This window comes from Lagenorhynchus albirostris, chromosome 4 (assembly GCF_949774975.1).
Source record: "Lagenorhynchus albirostris chromosome 4, mLagAlb1.1, whole genome shotgun sequence".
NCBI classification, from domain to species: domain Eukaryota; kingdom Metazoa; phylum Chordata; class Mammalia; order Artiodactyla; family Delphinidae; genus Lagenorhynchus; species Lagenorhynchus albirostris.
Window position 1 is genome coordinate 122,785,537 of NC_083098.1, and position 12,981 is coordinate 122,798,517.

The 12,981-nt window shown below is 40.8% G+C and overlaps 1 protein-coding gene across 2 annotated transcripts in view; it reads right to left on the reverse strand.

Annotated features, from left to right (window-relative positions):
- LOC132519473 (bifunctional heparan sulfate N-deacetylase/N-sulfotransferase 4) overlaps nucleotides 1–12,981 on the reverse strand; it is a 240,359-nt gene that overhangs the window by 33,889 nt on the left and 193,489 nt on the right. For both annotated transcript variants that reach the window (XM_060147411.1, XM_060147410.1), the window contains exon 7: nucleotides 4,367–4,463. In XM_060147411.1, coding sequence (XP_060003394.1) covers nucleotides 4,367–4,463 — 97 coding nt within the window. The remainder of the gene's footprint in view (nucleotides 1–4,366; nucleotides 4,464–12,981) is intronic.

A 12,981-nucleotide genomic window follows, 5' to 3' on the forward strand; every position in this document is an offset into this window, starting at 1 on the left:
GTATCAAGATGATTTCCTTAAAATCAGTTGAGTGCATTTCATGTGGCAATGATTTGTGTTCTTATATTAGTCTTCATGATTCTATTGACCTAAACACTTCATGTAATATGAGGACATAGTCAAAGTCAAGCAGACTGGTAGATAATACAGCTAGCTAGGGGAGAACTTCAGAAATCAGGTGGTTCAATTTCCCTCCTGGAGTCGGATGAGTGGCAAAAGTATCAAAGACATCGAGCACAATACCTGAACCTCAATTAATATTATATTCAGATCAATTAAATTAAATCAAACTATTCTAAAGATGTTGACCCGTGCAACTCTGTACAAGTTGCTGTAGTAATGATTGACGATAAATCTTGATAAGAAAAATACATTTGCTGCCCTCGATAGACTTAAAGTGTATCTGTGGACTTGAGTCACGTAAACAGGTAATTGCAGCGTAGTGAGGGAGGTTCCATGATAAGAGCAGAGTGTGTTTCTAATACCTGAGAAAATGGGTGATTTATACTTGGGAAGTCAGTGAAGACTTCCAGGAGGAAGCATTTTTTAAGGTTGTACCTTAAAAACATGTTTCCAGTAAGGCTGAAAGAGGAGTGCAGGATTCTGGAAGGCGGCCAGTTGAATGTTCTACCCTGACAAGATGGGACAATCAAGTCTGATAGCTGAGACACTAGGCTAAACAGACTGGGTGATAGAACCCACTGAATGTACATATCACAGAAGGCACAAATGTCACCTCTAAACCTGAGTCAGGCCAGATACTGAGGACCACAGCAGGAAGGGTCATGAAGGGACAGGCTCTCATAAATCAAAACTTCCCTCGTGGAAAAGGTTCTTTCTTTTGTAACGTGTTGCACCCAGGAGATTTTGTTGGATTTTCCAGCCCTAGGAGAGCTTGGAATGATCTACACAGGAGGGCTGGCACAACAAAAATGATAGTAGTTGGGGATCTGGAAGCAGAGAAGATCATCAGAGAGTTGTGTATATAAAGGAAAGTAACAACAGATCTTGGGGGACCTAAGAAATCCAGAATGGGTGGCTCCTAGTGAAATGTGAGGACAAAAATTAATAAATGCCCTTAAGGAGATTTAATTACTAATTGAAAAACATGTTTAAAATGAACAAATATGGAATCAAATTATATAAAAGTAACAAAAAATATTAAAGGAGTCAGAACTGGTTAAGAACTAAATTAGAGGCCCAAACTACAGAAGAACTATCTCAAACACACTGAAAAATTTAGACATGAAAGTTATGGGGGGCAATAGCAGTCCTGAAGAACTGACCTGATTTTCTCCTGAAAATAAAAGGAGTTCAACAAGGAGAAAATGTGAGAGGAGGAACAAAAATCTTCCAGGGAGAGGAAATCAATTAGAGGTGGAGTAGTATAGAAGAGCAGCTGGAAGGGAACAGGGAATCCAGAAGGTTTCTTTCTAAATACTTTTTAGAATGGGGCCTACATAAAAATATTTAATTGATGATGAGAAAGAAGCTTGTGTTTGTGTGTGAGAGAGAGACAGAGAAAGACAGAGACAGAGAGAGACAGAGAGGGAGATTTTTGAGACACACAAGAGCTGAAAATATTAATAGGTTAACATCCCTGAGATGTCGAGATTGGATGGATCCAGGGCAAAGATATAGGGATATTTTTGAATTATTGCTGAATATTTTAAAATGAATACTCTATAACCTCATTTGGTAGCATGTACAAATGTTTAGCCACCCTGATGGTCACAGAATTGCACCCAGAGCTCCCCTGGGCTACAGAAAGTCAAAGCCTTTATGCTCTGAGCCATACACCTTCACGCTGCCAGAAGCAGGAGGGATGTCGGGAGGCCTCTGAGAGGAAGGAAGGAGAAAGCAATTTCAGCCAGGGACAGTAGACACATGGCTTGATGTTCATATGATCAGCCATAAAATCTGGGTCCATGGGCTCAAAATGTATATTTACTTTATTATTGCCTGTGCTTTCATCTATCCTTGACATTCATTTTTATCCACTGTCTTTGATATAAATATTTTGTAGAGGAAGTTTCTCACACGTTGTAATGCTCTAAGAGAAACTTTGTTCTATTTTGCGTATAATCAACTTCTTTTTAGTTTTACCAGAGTAAATGTACCAGGGTAAGTCAGTCAAATTGTGAGAAATCAATATTGACAATGGGAAATCTGATCTTCTAGAAGATTTAAGGCCAATGAATTATGCTTTCAGAACTATTGTGCTAAACTTAACCCTTTTGGAAATCCTCTCCTACCCTAGTGATATCAAAATCACATGACCTAGAATCATGAAGAATGCCCATGTGTCCACAGGATTCTAGTAGGACTACGGTGTCAACTTTGAGTGCCTTAAACCCAGGCCACTCCCTGTCAATCCCCATTCACTGCCCCACTTTTAGCTGATAGAAATTTTTTCCAGGATTCAGCAATGAGGTGGGATATTTCATCTTTCCATTCTCACCTCAGAACAACAGCAAATAGGGGTTTGAGGACCACTTTTATATCTCATGTTTATTGCAAGGGATGCATGGGTCAGGTTTAAGTTATTTAAAGACAACTTTACATTAAAGGCCAGGTTCTTAGCATTTATCTGTGCCCATTCTCCAGGGAATTTACAGCCTCTGACAGGGAGTTTTGCCAACAGAAGCAATAGGAGAACAAATGAAGACTTCAGACTTCTATGACTGAATGGATTTTAAGAATTATCACAATCATTTTCACACTAAGATAGCATTTTCATAGCATATAAAATATTATCATCCAATTCCTTTAACTTGTTTGTTTGTCTTGGGAAGACCAAAACCAGCTAAAAGCTTTATCATTTCCATACTGGTAGGTCAAATATTAAAATCTAAAAGTATAAGTTATTGTCTGTAAATACAAACAGCAAAGAAGAAAACTAGATCTTTTCTTACTAACCTGTAGTGTTCTAGCAGATCTAAGAAGTAGTAATATTCAGTGACAAATGATAGAGGATATGACTTAAATTTTTAGCATGATTTTACAACATAGGAATGTTTTGTTTCTTTAGTAGTCATTCCAGTGTTAGAACTGCTGTGAGGGAGTTGGTAGAAAATTAATGCACATTTTAAACAATAACAACAACAAAAGTGGTATATCTGAAAATATGTGCTGCTTTTTTCCGTCCCTGCACATGTAACTTATTATTGTAATACAAGTTATATTCATGGAGGAAGAAAAGATTTCAACAACAAATATCTAATAGTCTGGAAAATTTGCCCACAACCTTTAAAATGGTCTACATGCTTGTATTATAAATATCTTCATCTAGGCCAGTCTTATTTATTGTGACTGTTTGTTTTGTGTTATGGTTTGTGTACTCACTGATGAAAGTGCTTCTAGCCAAAGTTGTGAATTCAAAATACAGCAACTCAATAAAAAGTTTAATTAATCAGGACATGAGCAAAGTATATAAAGCTCTCACATGCTGAAGAAAGTATAAAATGTTCTAATTGAAAGTGTCATCTCATGGGTGAAATACCAATGAAAGCCATCCTTCAGCTCTTTTACTACATTCTTATACACTTGTCCTTCAGCACATGAGAAAATATCAAGGGAAAAAAAATGCCTGATGAGCCATAGGTGTATCAGAAAATAAGTCTAAACCGTATTCATACATAATGATTATCTGGAAAACAAACTACACAGGTAGAATATTTGAAGGTAATAATGACAGTGGTTCTGAAAAATAAATCAGTTCAAGGTTGATATGCAGTGTAAAATAATTTGAATCAAGCCAAAGCCCTTTTTTATAACTTAATTCAGGAGTTAATTAGGCAAAGCCACAAAAAGTAGAAATTAAAAATCAGATATCACAACTGTGATATATAAGCTGCAAGTTGTCAAAAATGTGATGTCTGGGGCTTCCCTGGTGGCTCAGTAGTTGAGAGTCCGCCTGCCGATGCAGGGGACACGGGTTCGTGCCCCGGTCCGGGAAGATCCCACATGCTGCGGAGCGGCTGGGCCCGTGAGCCATTGCTGCTGAGCCTGCGCGTCCGGAGCCTGTGCTCCGCAACAGGAGAGGCCACAACAGTGAGAGGCCCACGTACCGCAAAAACAAACAAAAAAAAAACAAACAAACAAAAATGTGATGTCTGTTGAACAGTTTTTAAATTGATAGATAAAACTTTAGCCCATAAGTCTAATTAAATGAGCAACTGTAGGGTCTCTTTGAGGATCATGGCATAAAGATGATCCACAGGGATGAAGAACAATTCAAATAATGAACTTGCATGGGTGTCTAAATATTTCACAAAGCCAAATAATCAAATACCATGTGACCATGTGTTTCATGACCAGAAAAAAAAAAAAAAAGAATGTAAACAGCACAGTTGGCTGTTCTTACCTGTTTTTTGTGGCCCAATTACAAGGAATTTTGGTAAGTGGTCACAAGTTTTCTCTCTGGACCAGATGTCTTTGTGTCTTTTATCATCACATGGATTCTGCAAGAAAGAAGAATAATGAATCTTACTGTGTAATGAATGCCTAGCTCTGTTCCATAAAAATTGTTCAAAAGACAGGATCAACTTCTTGCCTGATACCCTAAAACTAGGAGTTAGACTTTGTTCTTGTTCTGGTTCTTTGGTTTCTAAATTGGCACCTTCCTTTCCCTCATGGTTAGAGCTCAGCATCAAGTCGCTCCTGCCGTCATCCTTCTGAGCCTTGGCTACATTCTAACTGCTGAGATTCCACTCTGTCTCTGAATTCATGTTTTACTTCAGTACACCTGAGCCTTAACTTGTCTCTACCTGGTTTGAACATAGTTTCTCAGTTTTCTGTGCTCTGCCCTAATCGTTCCTATTTTTTTTTTTTTTCCCTAGTGGCTTGAAAGCCATCCTTCAACTCCAAACTTGGCCAACTTTTCCTTTCCTTTTCACACTATGTGCTATTCTCTGCTGATCCAGATAATCTCTTAGTTTGGCCCTACCCCACAAGCAGATACCATGCAGATCATTATTTCTAGCCCCTACTTCCCTCCTGAACTCTAGACCAATATTTTAAATTGAATATGTGTCACTGTTGTATAGATATGGTGAGGAAATGCCAGACCTAACATAGCCATCTGTCCAATTTTATCCCCATCTCAACGTTCTTCTGTGATGCTGTCCATTCCATTCAAGTGACCAGATTCATCATCCAATTCATGACACTTCTGAGAATTAAAAGAGCCCTTAAATGAAAGTGATACAATTTTTGAAATATCTATTGACTGACAAATTGGTTTTATTATATTGGTAATGAAATTAATAATTATATTCAAAAATAATTTTTACAAATAAAATTCTTTCTAAAAATATGTTGACCATTAAAACAATTATAATTTTACATTTATTATTCAAATATTAAAAATAGCATAAGACGAATAATCATTTATGGTTCACATTTATATACTTTAATCAGTTTTTTAGCCATATCTTCTCTAATATCATGTCAGGGGCCTATTACCTTTGCTGGGTTTTCAAAGCCCAGTGGTCTGGAGCATGCTGGGACATGCCCTCCAAGGTACAGGCTGTGTTATTGTACTTTGCAACTCCTACTACTAAGATAGAAGCACAGTGCTGGATGGGCTTCTTTGGGTTTTGGACGCAGCATTTTTGTTTTTGCCCTAGGAATTATTGCTCTGAGTCACCGACCAGATGATGCAGAAACCTGCTAATTTTGAGTGGAACCCAGAAAAAGAAAGAACCCTATAAGAGGTAAGACTGAGGTCCAAGCAGCCCTCCCACTCGGGCCATACATCCTGCCAGACCCATGGTACCATGGCATCTATGGTATAAAATGACACCAAAGAGAGTTTTGGTCAAGTCCCACAAGAGAATCACAGTGTACTCCCCTAAGGTTCTGCAGCAAGGTGTTGCTGGGCCCTGGAAGAGATAATGCTTGTCATGGATTTTCAAAGTGATCATGTGGCCGTTAATTGGCCATCATAAGCTGAGTATTGACAGACCAACCAAGTCATAAGTTCAAGTGTACCCAGTAGCAATTCATTGTAAGATGGGGTGGTGCATCCAGAACTGATTTCAAGAAGATACAAAAGCTATAAGTTAACTTCATAAACAAGTGCCCAGACCCCATGTCACCTATCACTGTTCCACTCATGCCTCTATATCAGTTCATTCTTATAGTTTCATGGAAGGTCCTCTATAACCTGCTGATGAAGAGGGGGAAACCCTAGCTTGGTTTGTAGGTAGGTTGACCCATAGGTTGGTAGAAGCCTAAAGTGGACTGCAGCTGCCCTACAGGCCCATTCAGGGAGGTTCCTAAAAACAAATGGTTAAGGGAAAGTGTCCAATTGGCAAAGTTCTGGACAGTGTCTCTGGCCATCCACATTTTTGCAAATAGACTAGTAGCCCAAGGTAAGGGTATAGTGGACTAATAAGCAGTGATGAATGGGTTAGCCAAGGAACTTAAAGGAGCAAGACAGGAATATTAGGGCTACTAAGTTCTAGGGAAGAGGCAGGTGGATGGACCTGTGATAGCGACCAAAACGTGGATAATCTTTGTATTGCCCATTGATGTACACCAGAGAGTATCCAATGTAGAAGTGCTGAACAACCAAGCAGTCAGATGATTTAGCCAGTTCCCAGCACTCCCACATGTCATGTAACCTCTGTTCTCAACCAACCCAGTGCTGAAGCAATGGGCTTATGAATGGAGAAGCTGTGGTAGCAAGATGGAAGCCATTCCTGGGCTTCCTTCCCCCAAGTCTGCTTTAGTTACAGCTGCTGCTGAATACCTGACGTGTCAGTAACAGAGGCCAGTTCTAAGTCCCAGAAATAGCACTCTCCTACCACTTAGTAGAAAACGGATTATGTTGGACACTTCCATCCTTCAAAGGGCAGTGACTCATCCTGATCTCATCTGACACATATTCAGAGTATGAATTTACCTTCTCTGCTTACATAGCCTTAGCCATCATCACTATGCAAGGCCTCATGGAGTGTCTGACTCATTGACACGGTATCTCACATAATATTGCTTCAGGTAAAGGGACCACTCTTGACAAAGTGAAGTGTGATAGTAGGCTTCTGCCCATGGGAGTCAGTGGTCCTATCACGCCGCACTATCCAGAGCTGCTGGCCTGATAGAGTGGTGAAAGACTGCATGAAAGATACAGTTGAAGTACCAGCTTGGAGATACACTGTACTTCTTAAATCAAAAGCTGTTGGTTGGTGCTGTGTCTCCAAAGGGTAGTGTAGCTGTGTCTAGGAATTAAGGAGTAGATGTAGGAGTGGACCCATCCACCATCATTTCTAATGGCTTAATTAGAGAATTTGTGCTTTCCATCTCCACAACTTTAAGGTCTATTGGTCTAGGAGTTCTGGTTCCCAGAGGAGAGATGCTTTAGTGTGGATCACCACACTAAAAGTTGCAGCTTGTACCCATTCACTTTGGCTTTCTTGTGCCAGTAGACCATCAGGCATGGACATGAGCTACCATCCTGATAGGGACAATTGACTCTGATCATCATGAGATGTAGAACAGCTACTATACAGGGAGAAATATCTTTGGCACTCAAATAATTCACTAGGTTACTTGTTGATACTTCCGTGCCCAATGTTAATAATTGAGAAAGCAGAGCCACCACAGCCTGATTAGGGTTGGGCTGGGCACCAGATCAGAGTCTACCAAAGTGCACTCCTTGCTTCACAAATTAAGTTATCTTTATCCAGGCACAGCCTTCCTCTGTCATAATTCCTAGGGAAATTTACAAGAAAAGAATTAGTGAGACAAACTAGAACTGTTGCTACTGCAGTTGGTCCTGAGACTGTAGCTGACCCACAGGGCCAGCCATCTAGACCAGCAGCAGTGCTAACCACAGGTGGGGGAAATCCAGAATAGGGGATAGAGGTGGGAGAAACTGTGCACTGGTTTCAGCTTTGGAGCCAACTGCAGCAACAAGGTTGCAGTTTCTCCTAATGACCTTCCTCTTATAGGTTTCCCCAGGAATAATGCTCACGATTGTGGAAAAATTGTTCCTGGGTGAATCAGTGCAATGTGAGAAGCAAGTATAGCTATGTGGTACAAAGTATGGACAGGGGTGTGTGGCGGGCTGAGTGCTCTTTCCTCCACTGAAGCAAAAACCCTATCTCTGGCCAATGCAACACCTTATCCCCATTCCCACCCCACTTCCGCCCCCAGCTGGGGAGATTGAGTATTGCCCTTGGCCAATAGGAGCTACCCGACAGGAAGTCGTGCATCCCCTCCCGACACTCCAGAGGTGGCCCGTGTCCAGGGACTGACTGATACAGGGGTGTAAAAGCCTGACCAGCTTGCTTCAAGGTGGACAACTTGTGTAATTAGCTCTCTCCCTGCAGATCCAGTCAAGGATCCAGACTTTTCCTAAGACCACATCCACGCTCTGCTTTTTCCTGTTCTACATTTTCCCTTATAAGCTTTTCCTGAAAGCGCTTCCTCAATAAATCATTGAACCAGAGCCCTATCTCAGAATTGATCCCAGTGCACTTTCCATTACCATCTTCCGTTGGAAGAAGAACAGAGTGCAATATAGAGAGACCAGTTATGTATGCATTGTGTGAGAATTCGCCTTGCAAAAGGTTAGGCTATATATCTTGGATTTCTTGATGAATTCATCTATAGAAACTGTGATAAAAGGAGTTAATTACAAGCCAATAAACTCAACATTTCTTATTTTACATAAAGATGAAATTTTATTTTATTTTTACTGGTGTCTCTGTTTTCTGCAATCTTTCATTCAATGTTCAATCGCCAATCCTCTTGTGGTCTAGCTTCAGCTTAACTCTCTAAACGTAATTTTCACTAGAGCACAGAAGGCTAAACTATCTTGTCTCCTTTTCTTCCTTCAGTAACAGAGCATCCTCTTGTTCAGTCTCTGGGTTCTCAGCTACAGACTATATTTCACAGTGTCTCTTGAATTTAGCTTTCTTCCTATGAATCATTTCAGTTTAAGGAAAGGGAGCCAAAAGGACGTAAAGTATCTTCTTAAGGATAAACTTGCTCTCCCTAGATTTTTCCTTTCCTACTTACTGCCAGCTCTAAAATGGCTACAATTGCAGCGTGTGCCTTGGACTCAGAGGTGGAAGCCATACATATGTTGAATACCTGCCAACCTGGGGCCCTGGATAATCATGTGGAACGGAGCTGTCTAACTCTCGTAGACTGCTTGCCCATTTTTAGACAGTTGTATGAGGGAGAAATAGATTTCTACTTTATTTAGCCACTGTAGTTTTGGAGTGTCATCATTATAGCAACATTGCCTATATTCTCACTCAATGTGTTTCAAAGCACTTTGCGAGAAGGTAAAAAAAAAACTTGTGTCAGAATGTCAATTACTGCACTGCATGCTTCAACAAGAACATCCTGCTACAGGAAAAAAAGAAGATTCCGGATGATGCAACCAGCTGCTTAGTGGTATAGATTGTTTATATGTTGGCACAAACTTCTTGTCTTATGGCGAATCAGCAACAACTAATTCAAGCCTGTTCGTGGACCACACTTTGAGTAGCACTGCTGTGAATTAACAACTGCCAACACCAACCTAAAGTTTCAGTTCTACTGTGTTCCCTACTATAGATATACCTGCACCTGAATCTTTGAATTATTTATCTTTCTGTGCAATGATTTTATTTTTTCCCCCACAATACAGAGTCAAAATCTTGCCAGTTCTTCTTGCTGAAGCTAATATCCACCATAAACCTTTCCTATTTATTTTGGAGGGGCAGCATAGCCCAGTTGTTAAGAGTGTGAGCTCAGGAGAGAGACTGTCTGTGTCTTAAGGAATTGTCCTAAACTCTCTGGACCTCAGATTCCTATAATAAAAAATAATGATTGATATTATCTACCTTGCATATAGGTATATATATGCATAAATATAAATATATTGCATAAATATATTAAATGAGGGGCTTCCCTGGTGGCGCAGTGGTTGAGAGTCCGCCTGCCGATGCGGGGGACACGGGTTCGTGCCCCGGTCCGGGAAGATCCCACATGCCGTGGAGCGGCTGGGCCCGTGAGCCATGGCCGCTGAGCCTGCACGTCCGGAGCCTGTGCCCCGCAACGGGAGAGGCCACAACAGTGAGAGGCCCGCGTACCGCAAAAAAAAAAAAAAAAAAAAAAAGAAAACAAACAAAATATATATATATATTAAATGAGTTAATATATTTTAAATGATTAAATCGTGCTCTATGAAAGAAAATGCTTATTCTGTAATCCCACATTAACTTTTTTCTTTCCTTTGCCTAGATTAGTTAGGCAGTTGGAGCAGCAGCAGGAGATTACTCTTGCTGATGGACTGATTTCTTGCAGATAGCCATGCTGAGAGCTGACTTCCTGGTGCTTGTCAGAAGCACCAGCACCTAAGGTGCCCCTCCTCACAGCCAGATGGCTAGACTTCTGGGATACCCGATAAGGAAATGGCTTGGAGTTTCTTCAGGCAAACCAGAAGCTGTGGGCTGTCTTACCAGATGACCCAAAGACTCCTATATAATCCTAATTCAGTTTATTTCTGGATATTCTTGCTATATGGCTACTGCAACTCTCCAATTCATTGTTTTAGCACTTGTCATCCTTCAGGGCTCAATTCAAATATCACCCCACATGAGATGTCTTCCCTGATGAGCAGAGCCAAAGCACTTCCTTTTGTTCCTGTCTCTCTATAACAGCTTCCTGCCATATTTTCTTCACTGCATTTCAGTACCTGAAATTATTTTATTCAAGGATGTGTTTCTAGTAATAGTATATAATATGAAAACTAATAGTATAGTTGTATCTATAATAATTATATTCAACTAGAATGTAAGTGCTCTGAAGAGAAGACCTCTTGTCTTTTTTTTTTTAATAGATTTTATTTATTTATTTATTTATTTTTGGCTGCTTTGGGTCTTCATTGCTGCTCATGGGCTTTCTCTAGTTGCAGTGATTGGGCTTCTCATTGTTGTGGCTTCTCTTGTTGTGGAGCACGGGCTCTAGACACGCAGGCTTCAGTAGTTGTGACACGTGGGCTCAGTAGTTGTGGCTCGCAGGCTCAGTAGTTGTGGCTCGCGGACTCTAGAGAACAGGCTCAGTAGTTGCAGTGCACGGGCTCAGTTGCTCCATGGCATGTGGGATCCTCCTGGATCAGGGCTCAAACCTGTGTCCCCTGCATTGGCAGGCGGATTCTTAACCACTGTGCCACCAGGGAAGCCCGACCTCTGTCTTCTTGATTGCTACAATCTAATACATAAGACGTGCTTGATAATTATGGACTGAAGGATCAATTAACTGCCTTGGGACAGGCACCATAAACATTTAGTAACAAGCATAGGCAGATTTTGCTATATGTTTAAAAATTAACATAACATGAACTGTGTAGATATTTTACTTCTCAAACATCCACAAAAAAATCATTCACAGTTGCCAGTGATGTTCTTCATGATGGTCCCAGAAGCTAGGTCTTGCCATTTACTCACACCATCACTTTAGAACTTAAAATTTTTTTCCTCATATTATCATTTAACTGCTTCATTTGCAAAGAATTTTGCAAATTTTAGATGTATTTTAGATGTTAGGCAATAGGAAAGCAGTTTCCATTACCTATTCCCCACATATAACTCAACAAAGAAAAAATCTCAGAGTAGGTGCTCAGTTCATTTGCTCAAATGGTTTCTTTATGCTCAGCAAAGTGGATGAGCAAACTGATCAATTATTCAGTGCCGCTGTTGAAAGTCAAAGCCTTTTGTGCGACCTCTCTTCGTTCTGTAGGTTCAACTAGACCAATTTTATTCTTTATTGCAATACACATGTTTTTGCCATTCAAATTTCTGCATGCAAGACTGGCGAAGTAAAACTCTCACGGGACTTCCCTGGTGGCGCAGTGGTTAAGAATCCACCTGCCAATGCAGGGGACAGGGGTTCGATCCCTGGTCCGGGAAGATCCCACATGCTGTGGAGCAACTAAGCCCGTGCGCCACAGCTACTGAGCCCTGCGCCACAACTACTGAAGCCTGCGTGCTCTAGGGCCCATTTGCTGCAACTACTGAGCCCACGTGCTGCAACTACTGAAGCCTGTGTGCCTAGATCCCGTGCTCCACAACGAAGAGTAGCTCCCACTCGCCACAACTAGAGAAAGCCCACGTGCAGCAACGAAGACCCAACGCAGCAAAAAAAAAAAAAAAAAAAACTTTCACAGAAATAGGCAGATTGATAAGATTTGGAAAGAGTTTCCTTTGACTTTAACACACTGAACATGGATAAACACTTATTTTGGTAGACAAAGACACTAGTTATTTTAGTTGTACTTTCCCAGGAAGTTATACTGATAGGAGTAAAGTATCAAATAAAATTACCTGGATGCTAAGATGTTATAATACTTGCTGTTCCAAATGTTTTTATTATTAACTATTCAATTTACATTACTTCAGTTTTTCCAGTAGGTATCTTATAATTGGTGGCATTTGTATACGTCAATCTAGGCAGACTTTTTTAAAAAATTAATTAATTAATTTATTTTTGGCTGCACTGGGTCTTTGTTGCTGCACAAGGGCTTTCTCTAGTTGTGGTGCGCGGGGGCTACTCTTCGTTGTGGTGTGCGGGCTTCTCATTGTGGTGTCTTCTCTTGTTGCAGAGCACAGGCTACAGGCATGTGGGCTTCAGTAGTTTTGGTGCGTGGGCTCAGTAGTTGTGGCTTGCGGGCTCTAGAGCTCAGGCTCAGTAGTTGTGGCGCATGGGCTTAGTTGCTCTGCGGCATGTGGGATCTTCCCGGACCAGAGTTTGAACCCATGTCCCCTGCACTGGCAGGTGGATTCTTAACCACTGCACCACCAGGGAAGTCCCTAGGCAGACTTTTTTTAAAACTGCATTCCTTCTATTTTATGCTGTTTTAGGGCTATCCGGGTGCCCATATTTCTTCATTTATGTCTCTTCTTAGCATGTTTTCCCTTGTAACTGTTTAATCACAACTTTAATAACAGGATGTTTGCATTTCCTATTTTATATTCTGAA